This window comes from Colletotrichum fioriniae (assembly GCF_027942845.1).
Source record: "Colletotrichum fioriniae strain IMI 355084 chromosome Unknown scaffold_7, whole genome shotgun sequence".
Taxonomy (NCBI): domain Eukaryota; kingdom Fungi; phylum Ascomycota; class Sordariomycetes; order Glomerellales; family Glomerellaceae; genus Colletotrichum; species Colletotrichum fioriniae.
The window spans coordinates 1,222,934-1,237,044 of NW_027076843.1; the positions used below are offsets into that span (position 1 = coordinate 1,222,934).

General features: G+C 52.4%; 2 protein-coding genes across 2 annotated transcripts; both read left to right on the forward strand.

Annotated features, from left to right (window-relative positions):
* Positions 1-1,388: 1,388 nt before the first annotated feature.
* Positions 1,389-5,945, forward strand: N0V96_006499 (uncharacterized protein; the record flags this gene model as incomplete). The annotated part of the gene is made up of 1 exon (XM_053194968.2): positions 1,389-5,945. One exon carries the CDS (start codon positions 1,389-1,391, stop codon positions 5,943-5,945), a length of 4,557 nt encoding a protein of 1,518 aa, XP_053047539.2.
* Positions 5,946-7,199: 1,254 nt separating this feature from the next.
* On the forward strand, positions 7,200-8,072 carry N0V96_006500 (uncharacterized protein; the record flags this gene model as incomplete). The annotated part of the gene is made up of 1 exon (XM_053194969.2): positions 7,200-8,072. The coding sequence occupies one exon, from the start codon at positions 7,200-7,202 to the stop codon at positions 8,070-8,072; it is 873 nt and encodes a 290-aa protein (XP_053047540.2).
* Between the last annotated feature and the right edge of the window lie 6,039 nt (positions 8,073-14,111).

Consider the following 14,111-nt stretch of genomic DNA (forward strand, 5'->3'; position numbering starts at 1 on the left):
AGTCACGAGCAGGTAGGTGGTGGGAAGAAGACTGGGTGTGAGGCCCTGAGTACGGACGAACTTGGATGTTATTGAAGGGTGTCTAGTCTTTATGTAGTCGTCTCATCGTCGACCACACACCTACACACCTCCGCACACGACGGTGCCACGGTGCGTATGGGTTCGCATAGAAAACCGGTACGTAGGCCATGTTGTCGCTTCTCCATCATTAGCTAGCCCCTGGCTCGGTCCAGCGCGACTATGACGCTTAGGGAGGGAGACGAGTCGTTTGCTAAAATCACCTCCCGCATAAGCGTAATTCTTGCTTCTCTGATTAGAGACTACGGTGTCAAGGCCCCACAGAGATGGGCTTGGTGGACGGTAACACTCGCGTAGGATATGCCTAGTTGTCGCGATGTTTGGCAATGCAGATCGATGGTGGTTTTGGCGCGGGGGACAGGGGTGAATGGGGTTGACGATGGGTGTGGTTGACGGTTGTCAATGCATGGATGATCGGGTTCGTGTTCGCATTGTGGGGCCGTCTCGTATGGGAAACACGCTGGGACGAACCGACATTCGTCTCAGATTGCACCGCCTAGACGGGTCGGGGGCCGGGAGAGAAGTGCCGGGTGGCAAACCGGATCAATTTCGTGGCCGGAGGCCGGTACTTGGGTCCCGACTCTCGGTCGGAAGCAGAAGTCGGCGGCCCCATATTTATGGATAGACCCACCTCATTATGTCATCGAGGTCGGGTCGTCTCACAAGGTCGAGAGATACGCTTACCTAAGAGATACAACGGTCACGTGAGCTGTCTCCTTCCACCCCAGATACCAGACGGTGCCAGCGGGACAACGGAACTGCGGCCGCCAAGCCCCTCCGATTCGCCGTTTCTTCACCTCTTTGTCCAGAAACAGACCTTGGAGGGCTTGTTCACGAACATACTTCATTGTCCTACCTAACGCAGCGCATTTACCGCCCAATACTGATCACCAAGCATCTGAATGCGGCCGATGGTTTTCTCCCATGTTTCGCGACACAATGCAGCGCTTATCCGAAGATGACACGTGAGCAGTCAGGTGCAGGCATGATTTCGGGAATAAGATTGACAAGGCTACCACTTTTTGCGTCCGATCCTTCGTTACATTAACCAATTGACGCTTCGTTACATTGCCCAATTGACGAATTGAAACCGTGAGAACCTTTGGAGCGGTGAGTTCCGGTACTAGTACCCGACTTTCCAACCTCACTCCGTTATCTGTGCCTCTCCCCGCCGTCCAACCTACACAGTAAGACATAACATAGCCTCCACCCCGCCCCCGCGGTTTTGGGAGCTTGATGGTATCGTAACCACGCTCCGGGCTCCACACTTCTCAGCCGGCAGCAATCGCTGCCAAACTTTTATCAGAAAGATGAGTAGCTTTGTAGACCTGGACGGCGACGGCGGGCGGCCGTCTAGAGGTTTGCCGTACTATAGCTATGTCGCCTTCCAAGATGTCCTCGTCGGCCCGTCTCACCTTCACTCTCCATCACACGCAAAGTTCCAAGCTGAGAACGCGACGACAATCCTGACTACGGCCCAACTTTTCAATGCTTCCAGAGTCATGGATATCACCAACATTTTCCGCGCCTCGGTCGCGGTAGTGTTGCTGTTCCTTGTTCTCCTGAGGCCGCTTCTTCGCAGGAGACCCGCGTGGTGCTCTGGCTTTGCCCAGGAGTCTTCTTACGGGGATACAATGCATCCATCTCTGAAAAAGGCCTGGACGTTCTGGACAGTCTACCTCTTCGCGGTTGCGCTGGCCGGGCTGGTTCAGGGTGTGTCATCTACCCTCGCGCAGCCACGCGGCGTTTTTGACTTGCTGGACTTGGTGCCATGGATCATTGCCGCTTTAATCACCGCCATGGACCGGCCTACCAAGACGCCCAAGACGCTGTTGTTTCTCTACCTTACAATCCTGTTTTGTGGCGTTGTCTCGACGGCGTTCAGTTACAGACTCCATAGAGTAATCCATACGCTCATCCTCGCAGACCCGGTCATCAGCCTGGCTGGTATCGTTGGTATTGTAGCGATGCCGATGCGGGACCCGTCGCTCGGCGACTCTGACATTGCGCGCGCCGAACCCACCGACCAGCTCCGCAGTCCCGAAGACAACCTCTCTCTGTGGAGATTCATGACCGTGTCGTGGATGGCGCCCATGATTTCAAAGGGCTACGAGAAGCAGCTGCACAACGAGGACGTGTGGCAACTACCGTTCGATTTTCAGCATGAGCGCCTCCACGGACTGTTCCACGAGCTTCGCGGGTCCATGACCGCCAAGCTGTTCTCGGCAAACGGCCTGGACTTGATCATTCAGTCATTTCTCGGAATCGTTGAATGCGCTGCTGCGCTCTCCGTCCCCATGTTGCTGCAGCAGCTCCTGCGGGCCATCCAAAGCGGGTCCAGGAATATTGAGGTGTCCATCCTGTACGCCATTGGCATCTTGGCTGTTCGTCTTATTGCCTGCCAGGCTGCCGTCTTTCAACTCTGGTTCTCGAGGCGATGCTATGAGCGGTCTCGCGGAGAGATGATTACCACACTTTACGCCAAGACCTTGTCGCGGAAGCACTTTGGTCAGCCGGCTGCCGAGAAGATGTTGGATGGAGCCCAAGAAGACGGAAACGATGAGAGCGATGACGATGATGAAGACACAGAAGTCGCGACTGACGACAATGAGAGCGGCAGCGAACCTACCAGCCGTCTCGGGAAGCTGCTCAGTTGGTTCAAACGTGGACGATCAACGAATCAAAAGTACCGCCGAGTGCAAAACCAAAAACCATCCCGGCAGCCCGCCACCACGGGAAAGATTCTCAATTTGATGAGGAATGATGTCTACGAAGTTGCCCAGCGCTTCTGGGAGTTCCCGGCCCTGGTCGTGAAACCACTCCAGTTCATCTTCTCCTTTTTCCTCGTCTGGCAGCTCCTTGGCTGGTCGTGCATGTTTGGCATGTTCTGCGTCATGCTTGCTCAAATGCTCAACACCATCTTCATCGCCCAGCTTCTCAAGAAGGAGCGCCTGCGCAGGGCTGCTACTGATGCTCGATTGCAGTCGACATCGCAGTTCGTCGAAGGAATAAGGCACTTACGATGGTACGACTGGCAGTCAAAGTGGCTGGACGCCATCATGGTTACTCGGCGACATGAACTCAGGACTAGAGTCGTGACTGGATTGTGGAGTATCGCAATTTCCACGCTTAACATCACCTCTGGCACGCTTTTCCCGGTTGCGACCTTCTTCGCGTACACGTTCATTGCCGGGAAGACTCTATCCGTTGATGTGGCCTTCCCCGCTCTATCTCTCTTTACTCTGCTGGAGACTAGCTTCAAGGAACTGCCGGGCCTCATCACAGTTGTTCTGAATGCGTCCATCGCCATGGGCCGTATCGAGGAGTTCATGGGCGAGCCCGACAAGGACGGCGTGTTCTCGGACCACCTTACGAACGATATCAAGTTCACAAAGGCAACATTCGCATGGCCTGGATACGAGCAACCCGTGCTCAAAAATCTTGATATCAGCTTCCCGCAGGGTCTCACAGTCATCTTTGGCAAAGTCGGTTCTGGCAAGACTGCGTTGCTCCAGGCGATTCTTGGAGAACTTGACCGGCAACTAGGCGATGTGGTCATCCCAACTGAGCCCATTGGATACTGTGCTCAAAGCTCCTGGCTCCAACACATGAGCATCCGCGACAACATCCTCTTCTCAGCACCCTTTGACTCCACGAGATATACTCAGACTCTTGATGCGTGTGCCCTGCTTCCCGACTTGGCCACCTTCAAACACGGAGACCTGTCCGACATGGGTGAGAACGGAATCGGTCTGTCGGGCGGACAAAGAGCGCGGGTCGCTTTGGCTCGTGCTGTGTACAGCCAGTCTCGCGTGCTGTTGTTGGATGACCCCCTTGCTGCCCTCGACCACAACACGGCTGAATCCATCGTGAAGAAGCTCCTCCAAGGTCCGCTGGTGGAAGGCCGGACCGTGGTGCTCGTCACTCACAGAGTAGACTTGTGTCTTCATCTGGCTGGTCAGATGGTTGAAGTCGTCGATGGCACCGCTCGTGTCTTGAACTCGGAGGAGGCATCGGCAGAAGTCGCCAAATTCCTCCTGGAAGATGAGGACCCGGCGGCTCACCAAGACGAGCACGAGCACACCCTCGACGAAACTCAGCAAGACGCCGCCATACCGTCCAAGTTTATCGAAGAGGAGCACCGTGCCCACGGGGGTGTCATGCTGTCGGTTTACTGGACCTATATCAAGGCTGGCAAGCTCAAGTGGTGGGCTGTGCTAGTCTTGGTCTTCGCATTGTTCAGGCTGGGCAGTCTTCTCAACTACTGGTTTCTCAAAGCGTGGGGTGAGGCGTATAAGCACGAGACATCGACGAAGGGGGCGTCCGACGGTATCGACTTTTCCAAGCTTTTTGCTGGACTACCGGATCCAGACACTGATTTGAGGCCCTGGCTATGGGTGTATCTCGGAATCGCGGTTACTCAGGCTGTGATTTACACGTTGTCGGAAGGACTCACCTTACTCATGATCATTACCGCGGCGAGGGATCTCTTCAAGAGAGTCATCAACAAAGTCGGCCGAGCAACTTTCCGCTTCTACGACGTCACTCCAGTGGGACGCTTGATGAACCGCCTCGTCTCCGACATTGGAATGATCGACGGCGGTATCATGAGACCGCTACGCGAAGTTGCCGTCCAGTCCATCACTTGGTTCTCAAGCATGGTCGTCATAGCCTCCGTCACACCGCTCTTCCTCCTCTTCTCTGTTGGTATGACGCTCTGGTTCGTCTACATCTTCATGCGATTCCTGCCCACTTCCCAGAGTCTACGAAGACTGGAAATGGTCTCCCTCAGCCCTCTCATGTCCAACTTTGGTATCCTACTCGACGGACTCGCAACTATCCGCGCTTTCAAGGCTCAGCACCACTTCCAAAACATGAATATCGTCGTCACGGATGCCTTCCAGAAGATGGATCACTTCTACTGGAGCCTCCAGGCCTGGCTCATGTACAGATTTGATGCCCTCTCGGCCATCTGTACCTTTGCGCTCACTCTGCTCGCGTTGTACAAGGGCCTCTCGCCCGGTCTGACCGCCTTCGTGTTGACGACTGCATCCGCATTTGTCGAGGCAACGCATAACCTCTGCAAGCAGTACGGTACCCTTCAGATGGACTTCGTCTCAGTAGAGCGCGTGATTGAGCTTCTGGACATCCCCGAGGAGCCTTGCGGCGAATTGACGCCACCCACCAGCTGGCCTCACCACTCGGACGACGTCATCTTTGACAACGTTACTTTGAGATACGCACCTCACCTGGACCCCTCCATCTCGGAAGCCTCCTTCATCATTCCCGGGGGTTCCACTTGCGCGGTGCTCGGCCGGACGGGGTCTGGTAAGTCCACCCTAGCCCTTGCCCTCCTCGCGACAATTCACCCGTCCGAAGGCGCCATCCGCGTCGGGAACTACAAGCTGTCAGACGTGGACGTTCACGTATGGCGACAGCGCGTCAGCTTCGTCGCGCAAGATCCCGTGCTCTTCCCCGGAACGCTGCGAGACAACCTTGACCCGCTTCACCAGTACACCGACACCGAGTGCGTCGTCGTCCTCCACCGGGTCCTGGGCGCCGGCTGGGACCTGTACTCCCACGTCGAGGGCGGCGGGAAGAACCTGAGCCAGGGGCAGCGGCAGCTCATCGGGATCGGCCGGGCCGTCCTCCGGAGGAGTCCTATTGTGGTGCTGGACGAGGCTACCGCGTCGATTGATAAGGAGACGGCGGCCAGAGTGCAGGAGGTGCTGAGAAATGAGTTGACTACCAGCACAGTCATCACGATTGCGCACCGGCTCGAGGCCGTCCAGGATGCGAACTACTTTATCCGCCTGGACAAGGGGAGGATTATTGAGCATGGCCCGGCGCAGGGAATTCATCAGTAAGGAGTTGGTAGTAATTCTGCATTTTGTTTTCCAGGTTGTTGTTTGTCCGTTACCATACTAAAAGCTTCTGTTGTCCTTGTTGTGGCTGGGGCTTTAGAGTATGTTTGAGATGAAATGGTCAAAATCCACGAGTTGCAAAACTATTGACTTCGGTCTCGGGTTGTAGAGAGGCCTGCGATTGTTATGATGATCAAGTCAGGTCTCATGCTTGCAGAGTATCGTAGAAGTAAGGGCTTGGCTGAGTAAAAGTCGGTTGTATCGGCTTGCCGTTCGAGTCTCGAGGCCCCGTAAGGCTTGGAAGAATACGACATTGAGGCTCGTGAGAGTCTGAGTGAGCTGACTTGAATAACGCATTGCGGTATAGCTATCGCCCCCCATCAACTCCAGACGTGATCTGTGCAGGACACCCCTGCCATCCCATGTGTCAAAGTGATGAACCAGTCGGGTCCTCCCGAGTACTGTGTGTGTACGAAGAGCCTTACGACTGGAACAGTCCGTTTTGTCCGAACTCCTGCGCGGGGGGTGGTCAACGAGTTGTATGGCCCCCCACTAGTCTCTGAGCATACGTACGGATGTGGCATTTTGACACCTTTTACGGAGCCATCCGTGTTCATCTGAGTGCTGCCGCTTAGCCGACTCAGTCGTCTGGCCATCACGATATCCGGACATACTAAACTCCTTCTTGACTTTAGGTTTTTTCTTCGTTTTCGCTTGCCGCGCGCGGCCCCCCGAGTAAAAATGTCTTCATGAGGCTCTCCTCCCCGGCACGGCCGGCCGAAAAGGCCACCGACTGTGGGCGCGGGCTACGGGGAGGGCGAAAAGTGCGAAAAACTCTAAACCGGGGTTTGCGAACTTGCGTGAGTCGTGATCCCGGCACCACGCCAGTACGCCTCCTATTTTCAGACGTGTTGCTCCGCCACGACTGGATGAATTGCAATTAACTCAATTCCAGCCCTTCGGTTCGCCAAGCGGGGGAAGAGAAGACGACTAGGTATCCGTAACTAGGGGAGATGAAGGAAGTCAAAATGGCAATTGTGTATTTAATTGTACGATGGTTCCTCTGCTGCTTCTAGAATTCTTCCTTTTTTCTCCTCCACCCTCATCAATCGCTTCGCTTTTGGATTTCCCAAATCGCATCGTCTCTCACTGAGTCTCACGCTCTTTCGTGTTTGTTTTTGCCACACATTCTTTTTTCTTAACCAGTCACCACATTCTTTCTTTGTGATTTTCACTTAAAAGCAAACAACCGCCAAAATGCACTTCAACAACGCCCTCATGGCCGCCGTCGCCGTCGCCGGCTCCGTCTCCGGCCTCGCCGTCCGCCAGACCCCCATCTGGCAGACCCTCCCCGCGACCCCGAACCTCCCCACCCCCATCTCCACGGCCAAGACGGCCATCAACGGCATTCAGATGTGGTTCCAGGAGTACAACAAGGCAGCCGGCGGCGTCCCCATCGTCATGGACCACGGCGGCCTCGGCTACTCTGCCTACTTTGGCTCCGTCATCTCCCGCCTCGTCTCCGCGGGCCACTACGTCATCGCCGTTGACCGCCGCGGCCACGGCCGCACGACGTACAACAAGAACGACGTCTTCACCTACGACCAGATGGCGCTCGACATCCACGACCTCCTCGCCGGCGCCGGCGTGTCCTCGTACAACGTCGTCGGCTGGTCTGATGGTGGCATCACCACCCTCGCCGCGCTCATCAACTCCGTCACGGCCAAGCCCATCAACAAGGCCTTCATTTTCGGTGCCTCGGCCAAGCCTGACCAGACCAATGCCACCTTCAGCGACACCGCCATCTTCTCTACCCTGGTTGCCCGCTGCAGGACCGAGTACGGCACTCTCCAGCCCGGAGCCAACTTCACCGAGTTCGCGACAAAGGTTGCCACCATGGAGGGCACCCTGCCGCAGTTCACCGATGCGCAGCTTGAGAGCATTCCTGGTGCCAAGGTCATGATTGCCGGCGCCGAGCACGAGGAGGCCGTCAACCGCGATGTCCCCGGTATCTTGAACAAGGCTATCCCCGGCAGCAAGGTTACCATCCTCACTGGCGTCAGCCACTTTGCGCCCATGCAGGACCCTGACCAGTTCACCAAGGCTGTTACCGACTTCTTCAAGGCATAAAGCAAGGGCTTTGATCGGTTGTTTGTTTTTGATTTTTACTTGTCCTTTGAACTATAGAGAGAAAGTCTCGGGACTCGGGAGGCATTTGTGTTGTAGAAAAGCCTATCGGCGTAGCATTGATGAGATAGCTTGAATCCAACGACTGGAAGAAACTCTACCGTTCCGAACAATGAATTGAATATGACATGCTAAAGAGACTCAAAAAGAAGGAATTGAGGTAAGAGCACAGTCTGAGACCTGGCTCCGGAGTCGTTGCTTCTTGCCACTCAAGGATTTGATTTTAGGAGTCGATATAGCTCCAATCGAGATTCCTAGCTGAAATTCATCTGGTCACTGAAGAAGCCTGCTCAGCATCAATCTGACGCAGCTGGTGAGTTCTTTCGTCAAAGTTCTTCAGATCACTAGCTGCAGGGTACTGCCGAATGGTTCGGAAAACAGGCCGTTAGGGGATGACCTCGCCCTGTGTCTTGGCTAAATGAGCTGCCATTGCCATAGCGTGACTTTCTACTCGGAAGGGATCTGTCGAGGTGTGCGCGAACTAGTAGGCGTCACGGGTTACACGAGATGTTTAGGAAAATACTTGTTTACCTTCTTTCATCAAAGAGAGACTATTTTTCACGCACCAGCGGCATTGGCGGATTCTCGGTCAATACGCAGCCTTCTGTGGCTCCACTGATTTCCAGCGGTATACTACTTTGTCGGACTCATGGCCGCGGGTAGACCTAAGTTAGCGTGCTTGGACTTACATCTTGGAGCATGTCATCAATTTTGAAATCAGTGCGACACGATCTCCTATCTCAACACAACTTGAAGTCTTACTTGCACAACCACTCCGAGGGACACTGATTGCAGAGCCAAATCTCATTTCGATTGAGAGGAGTTTGGTAGGAGAAGATTGTGGAGATCAACCATGACACAAGCCGTCTGATCAGATGAATGTACATTGTTTACTGACACAGATCTCTGGTATATGGTTCACATATTTCAGTCTAATCGCATATGACCGATTGCAAAGGTTTCTAGTGAAATGCCCATGAACGTGTAGAGTTGGCGTCAAGTACTCCGTAATTACTATGGAAATGCTTCCAAGTCCCCGCATGTCAGTCATGGCTCTGTTGCTTTGACACAGTGGGCCAATAAGCCTCATTAGAACCCTCTACTTCAATACCCCTCCACTTAGAAACCCAGTAGACTTTCATCTTATATCCACGATTGTGTATTTCAAACTCTCAATTTGTACTCAAAGTAGGAAACTTCTATGACTGCTCCCAATTGAATGACTTATTGAAGTAGCTTTTGAGTTTCCTGGGAGAATAAGTCAAGGAAGTTGTCTTTTGTTTGGCGAGACTTCTTTGTTCGTCTGCGCCACTCGATCCAGAACCATATTCCAGCAGGGACGAATGTCATGAACATAAGCGGGAGAGTGACTTGGAGAAATCTATCCAAAGCTATTTGTGAGAAGATCTCGCCTTGCTGATATTTGACTACATCAGTGCTGAAGAATGTCTAGCTGACGGTCAGTGATATTACGCAATCCTTGATTTTGAGGGGAGGCTTACGCTGGAGAAGGTTGCTGGAAGGTAAATCAAAGTTACAATAGTTACAATGCGAACCGCGATTGCCTCCATGGCACTTTGGTCTGCTTGCTCGTACATACTTGCAGTAAGCTTTGAGGATATGATGGCGTTCTGTGTTTGAAGATGTTGGATGAGCTGTGATAGTTTTCTGGTCAGTCTAACTCAATGCTCAAACCTAGCTAGGTGGCTCTTACAATTGTTTTCCGGTCTGCTACTACCTTCACGAGATTTTTGGTCCTCGATATTTGCATGTTTGCTTCGCAGATTAACTCCTCTAATTGCGAGGCAAACTTCTTCACTCGTTGCAAGCATACGTGACGGTCTCCCTTTGGAAAGTTCTCGTCCTTCAGCAAGTCCCGATAGAACTTTTGTAGCAACTTCATGATGTTGGCATTGGACTCCATGGCCATCACGGCATCACTGGCCTTTTCTTCCCACTTCTGTACGTCACTGAGAGACTCCGGCTCTAGGTGTTCGATGTGTGCTCTCTCTCTGACTCGAGCTGGCTTGGTCTGAAAGTTTTGAATCAGCAGGGAACCTATGTCGGGGAGTCGAGGTTCTCATAAACTCACCAATTCTTCCGCGCCTTGTTCAAGGAACAACATATGCCATCGCCACTCAGAGGCTGCCCATTGTGCGAATTCGAGATGTATGTCCAAGGAGGATGCAAATCCTTGCTGCATTGTGCTGAAACTGGTTGGGAAGCTGTGCCCTTCTGGGAATATCTCCCCTGTACGCTCCTTGAGCACGGCGTGGGGGTCTCCTACAATCCACATCTGGGAACCCTGGCCGATGTCAAATTGATGATGGACAGCCGCCTGACGAATCTTCCAGCATACCCTGCTCTTCTGCGCTACAGTCTTGAGATTGAAACAAAGCTGATATCTTCTGCCGCTCCTCCCCAGCTCTGGTATGATTGTGTCTGAGATCGGGTTGCTCAAGACCGTCTCTGTTTTGAACCCGCTAAAACGAAGCTCTTTGTCTCTACCATGTGGCGATGCATATATAGAAAGGAAATCCAAGAATTGAGGCATGACTTGGTAGAAAGTCAGTAGACGAAGCAACATTCTGACATGTACTTCTAAAGGCCCAAGTGCGGTTTCTGCACACAAATATCTATTGAAAGTTAGTGAAACCCAGACTAATAACACCGGGAAAAGTCTACTTAGACACTATAAATAAGAGGTAGACTCACACAAAACGGCATCGAAATTGTGGCGTTCGGATCAATGCGGAAGCACTACCACCTGTGGCTGTGGTCTCAGGAATTCCACCGAGAAGATTGCTCAATTCATCATCGTTGAAGACGTTGAGCTTTTCGACCTTTCCATCATCAAGTATATCTCTTACTGGCAGTGTGACCTTCCTTCCGTCAGGGATGCAAATATGCTCTCTGACTTCACTCAGTCTGCTTAGGGCAGCTCTGCCGTATGTTGTAGTTGCAAGGTATCCTGCGGGGTTGCGGTCGAAATCTTGATACAGTGTGGGAAACTTCAAAGCTGAAGCCATGGTATCTACTCCATAGATGTCTCTCTAGTTTAAGAGGGTTGGTAATCGAGGGTGTCTTCGACTTGTGAGCAATATTTCTGAGTGACTATGCGTAGACATTCGATGCTCTCTCGCATAAGTGTCGAGGATATCCAACTCCAACTTGAAGGATTTGGACGATTTATTAGATCTTCTAATCCACCTTAAGATTCAGGATACCCTGCCTCCCTGTGTGTGCCTAGGTCAGATGAGTGTTCTTCAGAAATTTTGACAATGCTCCGCCTCCCCGATGACCCAGGTTGACGCGAGGCTCTCCAGGCTATCTACCCATTCGCAGCTCTCGTCCCTAGTCACCTTGTAGGGGCTGAGAGATCTCGATAGTGCGTCAGTGTCTTTCACCGAAGCCCAGCTTGGGATGACTGGCATGTTGGTGCCCTGCAGTGTGACCACATTTACGCGCTGTGGCGTACCCCAAGCGGCTTGGATTGGACTGTACGGTGAGCACATGGACCAATCAATCTTGAGCAAGGGTTTACATTTTTCATTTCGAACTCATAATCTTTGGGTAATTTTGAAAAGAGGGTCCCATAGACATCGCCTCCGGCCCCTTCAAGAACAACTCAAGTCATCCCTCAATGGCACCCATCAGCCTATTCAGCCCCTTGAGCCCCGTCCAAAATCCAAACCAAATTGCCGCTGAATAATCGGGGGGTCCGGAGTTCTGGCTCTTGTCTCATTCTGCCTATTTTTGTCCTTCTCTGTTGTCTCTCGCAAATTCTTATCTATATATGTTCGCTCGTGCTTGGCCAGATTAGCTTGTCGTATGTCGTAGTGGCATAGGGAATTTTGCTACCTACATCCTGTAATTGCCGAGGCGCGTAGAAAATGAACTCATCGTCTCGCAAGTTCTGGGAATGTAAGCTTTTCTTCTCTCAATCAATGTTCGTACATTACGAAACCACTGTGATCAGAAACGAACCTGGCTTTCACTGAATTGGCCACCTTCCTTCTTGAAGGTATCACACAACCATTGTCGTAAGATGGGCCATCTCAGATTGTACGCATACACGGTCTCCAGAATCCATCCGCTTGGAGGCGGAAAGGTTGTAGCCCGCATAGGTGCCGGCATGGTCTGGGTTGGCTCAGATCTTCTCCAGCTGAATCTTCTCGTCTGTGTGTGTGCTGTGTTTTGCGAAGGCGACATGACAGTGGAAACCAAACCCCGTATCAGGCTGTATTAAGTGATTATCGCGGCGAAGCGCAAACCAGCAAGAAGCAGGCTGTCGGGCGAATTCCCTTATAGGAGGTCGATTTTGCCTCTCCAAAGCAGGCTGCGGCGGGGGCAGTGAACCGGGAGGGTGTCGAAACCATGGGGTGAAATTTCGTACCTCAGTCGCGGGTGGTGCTCTCTTATGAACCCGCGGTCTGACCAACAAAAGGAGATCCGGCGCCTACCCTCGCGCAGGCAGGTGTCTGGGGCGAAAAAAAGCCAGCAGGCTGACAGCAGGCGTCCATCTGCCTTACATCGTCCATCTGCAGTGCCTTATGGTGAGCTCATATCGGATTATCCAATCAAAACAATGGCGCAACACCTTGCAACTTCACAAGACGCAATAGCCAGTAGCGAACTATGAATTGATCACCATCATTGAGCCGCACCAGGGCGAGGGTCAGACTTTGTGCTTCTCCGATCATGGGTCCTGGCGCTTGATCCCGCAGTTATTGAGCAGTGTTTTCAACCTGTTGATACATACACGCTCTTTGAAGCTTAGGCGACATCAATAGGTGAAGAGGAATCATGCGTGGAATAGGTGCAAAAGTCATCGAACTGAAACAGACTACACATTCTTCCATTACTTGGATACAGTAATGCGATTTCGATATTTGCAATTGATATCCTTGAGATTGCAGCTACGGTCAAGGGGCGCTTGAGTGCACAACGAAGATACGATGAGTCATCAGAGAACGGGTATGATTTACCCTGACAGGAAGATAGGAAGTAATTATGAGTGCCAGGCAGCCGGAGGTGGTGTGATCGAAGCGTTGAGAAAAAGCAGGGGGGTATAATATGAGGAGGTGTGTATCTCTGGTCCGCGACCCTTCTTGTGATGGATGGTAAGGTCGAAAGTCGAGAGGGGGGTAAGGACATAGGACCTCCCACTCAGGTGATAGCAGATCCTGCAGCCACCAGGTTGTACTTCTCCACCCTCTTGTCTCAAAACACCATGGCTATGTCGCTTTTTAGTCCGACGACTGTCCGCTTTTGATGTGCCTAAGGTGATCTTTCTTAGTCATGCATCTAGACATTGATAGGATGCAGAGCCAACAATTTTAGCGAGGACGATGTCTTCAGTGGGCGAGCACCATGCCTAAACCTTGAGGTCATCTTGACGGTCACTGGTTATTTGGCAAAACGCCATCCTGCATTACTGCGAGAATATGTGTGCAGACCTAGCTTGGGGTAGCTTCAGCCGCATATCCGTGAGTAAGGTAGCGGGCGCCCTCTGCCGAGCCTTTCTCCTGCAAAGGCCTAGTACCCAGATCGAGGCTATCACCCCTCGTTTCCACTTCACCCCGCCGGAGCCTTCTCTGTTCATATTGCAGGTTCCTCCCCATATGACCTCGCTCTGCCTCGCAGATTGATCTCTCTTCCTTAATTCCTGTTCCGTCTTGTTTCCTCGACCAAAACCTGCCCCTCAACTTCTGTCACCCAAAAAGTTTTTCAAGTCCTACTGTAGGTGTCGTCAAGCTTTGATTACTGCCATGTCCTCTGGTCAAGAAGCCTTTGCGCAGGAGTTCCAAACGGCCCTGAAAGAGTTCCGTGAGCTTCGCAAGCAAGAGACGAGAGTTGCAGCTTGTGGGCGAAGCTTTGTGTTGGTGAGCAACGTCACAGCAAGGCTCACACAACGGTCTATCAGTTGCTCAGACGATTACGAAAACGATCTAGACCGGCTCAGACAAACAGCTTACCTTC